Consider the following 2,671-nt stretch of genomic DNA (forward strand, 5'->3'; position numbering starts at 1 on the left):
AAAAAAAAAAAAAAGAAGCTGTCAAGCTCTTACCTGGCGCTTCAGTTGAACCCAGGTACCTTTCTCTTTGGCTTCCTTCTTTTTCTGATCATTTTCCTTCACACGTTTCAGGAAGCTATCTCGGCTCTTAGAGTGCTTAATATGCTCAATACGAACATTAATCCTCTTGGCAAGAATCTTGCCCCTGAAGAAAGCAGAAATTCTTATAAGGGCTTCACCAAAAATTTAACAGAAATGTGAAGCTGTTTTTACCCAGATAAATTAACAAGGTGGTGGCTTTATTACTTAATTCACAATCATTAATCTTATTGGATGAGGCTTTCAGAATATCCCTCTGTTCGGTTGAGGTGACATCCTTTGAAACAAGAGTAATTTTACCAAAATCAGATCGCTAATAATATTAAAATCAAAGCTTACTAAACTTGTTTTTACACTGCCTAATACCATATTGCAAAGACTTTGCAATAGGTCTATTTCCATTTGTTTCCTTTGACAGGATACAAGACAAACACCAGTTTGCCTGAGTTTTAAAAGGATATTTCCTTTGCCCCACTTGAATGACCAATAAAGACATAAGTCCAACTGGCAAAGTGAAAAGGGGGCATGGGAATACTATTTAGCTACAAAGAACTACAACATTACTTACTTAACTTGTTTGTTTACAACAATGCCAACAGCATGCTGGGTAACATTGTAGACTCTTCCAGTTTTGCCATGGTAACATTTGTGTGGCATGCCTTTTTGAACAGTACCCATTCCCTGTTAAGGAGACAAATATTATATTAGCAATGAAGCTACTCTAAGATTTCTTTTAAATGGCAACTCAAGAACTTTCAGAGCTGATGAAATGTTTTTCACATTGTTTTAGCCATCAAAAAGATAATCTTCGTTTAAGTGCCAAGATAATCTTCTAGAGTGCCAAGATACATAAACTGAACTTCCATACTGGATTGAATCCAGCTTATGAAACTTCTGTAGTTTTATTTTCCCAATGTTATAATTTACCTTGATGTCTACAATATCACCTTTCTTGTAGATTCGCATATATGTGGCCAAAGGAACAACTCCTGCAAAATACAATTTGCTTTTAGTCAGTATCAAAAAGTGTAAAGCAGAAGAAATGCCATTTTACTAGCTTTCAACACATCCATCACCATTGACAATTACATAAATTTTAAAATCTTATTAATGGAGTTTCTCCTGAAAGAAAAAAAAAATCACTCTAACTCACAATATCTATCCAACATTTAATCCTGCACTGATATTTAATTATGAAACTATTAAATTTATGCTTTTGCATGGTGTCCAACCTCTCTCCTCCCTGCAGTGTTAGAATTAGAGCTGTCCTGGGCCACACTAAAACGCTAATGAAAGCTGATTAGCAGAAACAAAGAGGGGGAAAAAATCCATGTATACTTCTCGTGGTATCTGACACCACAGATAAGCAAAAAATAAGTCCTCACAAAATCAGCATGTGGCCTGCATGTTAGATACCCCAAGTTAGCAAAGTGGTAGACATCACACATGTATTATAAAACACAAATGTGTACCTCTCAAGGAGGGTAACCTACTTACCATGTTTTCTAAAAGGCCTAGAGAACATGTATCGGGTGCCTCTCCTTTTTCCCTTTGTGTTCGTCATTTTGGTGAATTACTGAAACCAGAAAATGTTAACCGTCAAATATAACTAAAAATTGCCATTTAAACAGAAAGCCAGCAATTTTAAAATGTTTGCACTTCAGTAGCAATGTGAGAATTAAGGAACAATTTCAAAGGCTAGTCACCAATTAGTTCTTTCAAAAGGTAAAAAAAACTGTTTCAGCAAATAAGGTCACTGTCAAAACTTTCTAAATTCTTTAGCATTAAAACTTCTTCTAAGTCCTAGAAATGGATGAGAATACAAACCAGTGCACTTTCCCTATCAGAATGTTAAAACACAACAAAACTACTACACTGCATCTGTAAACCTCAGTCTAGAATGCTAATGATATTGGGATTACTAACTAGATAATTTATTGGCAAACAGAGTAAAACCCAGTCTTCCATTTTTATGTGGCATATTAAACACCTTTATCAATCAAATTTTCTATGACAGTTTATCATTTACTTCAACTGTCAAAAATCTCACTCATTTCCCACCTATTTACTGGGAAATGAATATAGGACAGGAGGGGAAACCAGGCTTTGTAATTAGCATTGTAAATTTGACACAGGCTTTGCCACTTGCTGGGAGATCCTTTTTTAAGCTCCCATCTTCATCTGTAAAATGGGGTCAACACTTTTGTGACTGAGGTAATGTCTGCAAAGTAGTGGGCAATTCTTGGCATGTGGTAACAGTGTTCAGTAGTTAACTAGTAACTAATTATCATCTTAAAGTTCTCCTATAGGCATTCAGAATTCTATCTTTCCTGTGTTTCCCAAAACATCCAGTTATTCTGATAGCTCTCTGGTTCTCAGGGGCAGAAGTGCCATTCCTGGCCTACACTCCTACCATTAAGGCAAAATACATGTATACCAGTCAGGCCTAACTTACTGACAGTTTACTAGCATAAATCGCTCTCTTAATTTATTAATACTCCCACGTACACCTAAGGTGGTGGGTTCGAATCCCCAGCCCGGACCCGCCAAACAACAATGATGGCTGCAACCAAAAAATAGCCGGGCGTTGTGG

General features: G+C 36.5%; 1 protein-coding gene and 2 non-coding genes across 3 annotated transcripts in view; all 3 read right to left on the reverse strand.

Moving 5' to 3' along the window:
• RPL21 (ribosomal protein L21) overlaps positions 1–2,572 on the reverse strand; it is a 4,037-nt gene extending 1,465 nt beyond the window's left edge. Inside the window, exons 1-4 of the mRNA XM_012810003.2 lie at positions 1,576–2,572; positions 1,006–1,067; positions 647–759; positions 34–184 (exon numbers count right to left, since the gene is read on the reverse strand). Coding sequence (XP_012665457.1) covers positions 34–184; positions 647–759; positions 1,006–1,067; positions 1,576–1,642 — 393 coding nt within the window. The 5' untranslated portion in view covers positions 1,643–2,572. The remainder of the gene's footprint in view (positions 1–33; positions 185–646; positions 760–1,005; positions 1,068–1,575) is intronic.
• On the reverse strand, positions 479–604 carry LOC111727736. Its single transcript, XR_002775210.1, has one exon. It is a non-coding gene; the product is annotated as a small nucleolar RNA SNORA27 (small nucleolar RNA).
• Positions 829–897, reverse strand: LOC111727734. The gene has a single exon (XR_002775208.1). It is a non-coding gene; the product is annotated as a small nucleolar RNA SNORD102 (small nucleolar RNA).
• Positions 2,573–2,671: the final 99 nt, after the last annotated feature.

This window comes from Otolemur garnettii, unplaced genomic scaffold, assembly GCF_000181295.1.
Source record: "Otolemur garnettii isolate 467f Iridium unplaced genomic scaffold, OtoGar3 scaffold00120, whole genome shotgun sequence".
In the NCBI taxonomy this organism is placed as follows: domain Eukaryota; kingdom Metazoa; phylum Chordata; class Mammalia; order Primates; family Galagidae; genus Otolemur; species Otolemur garnettii.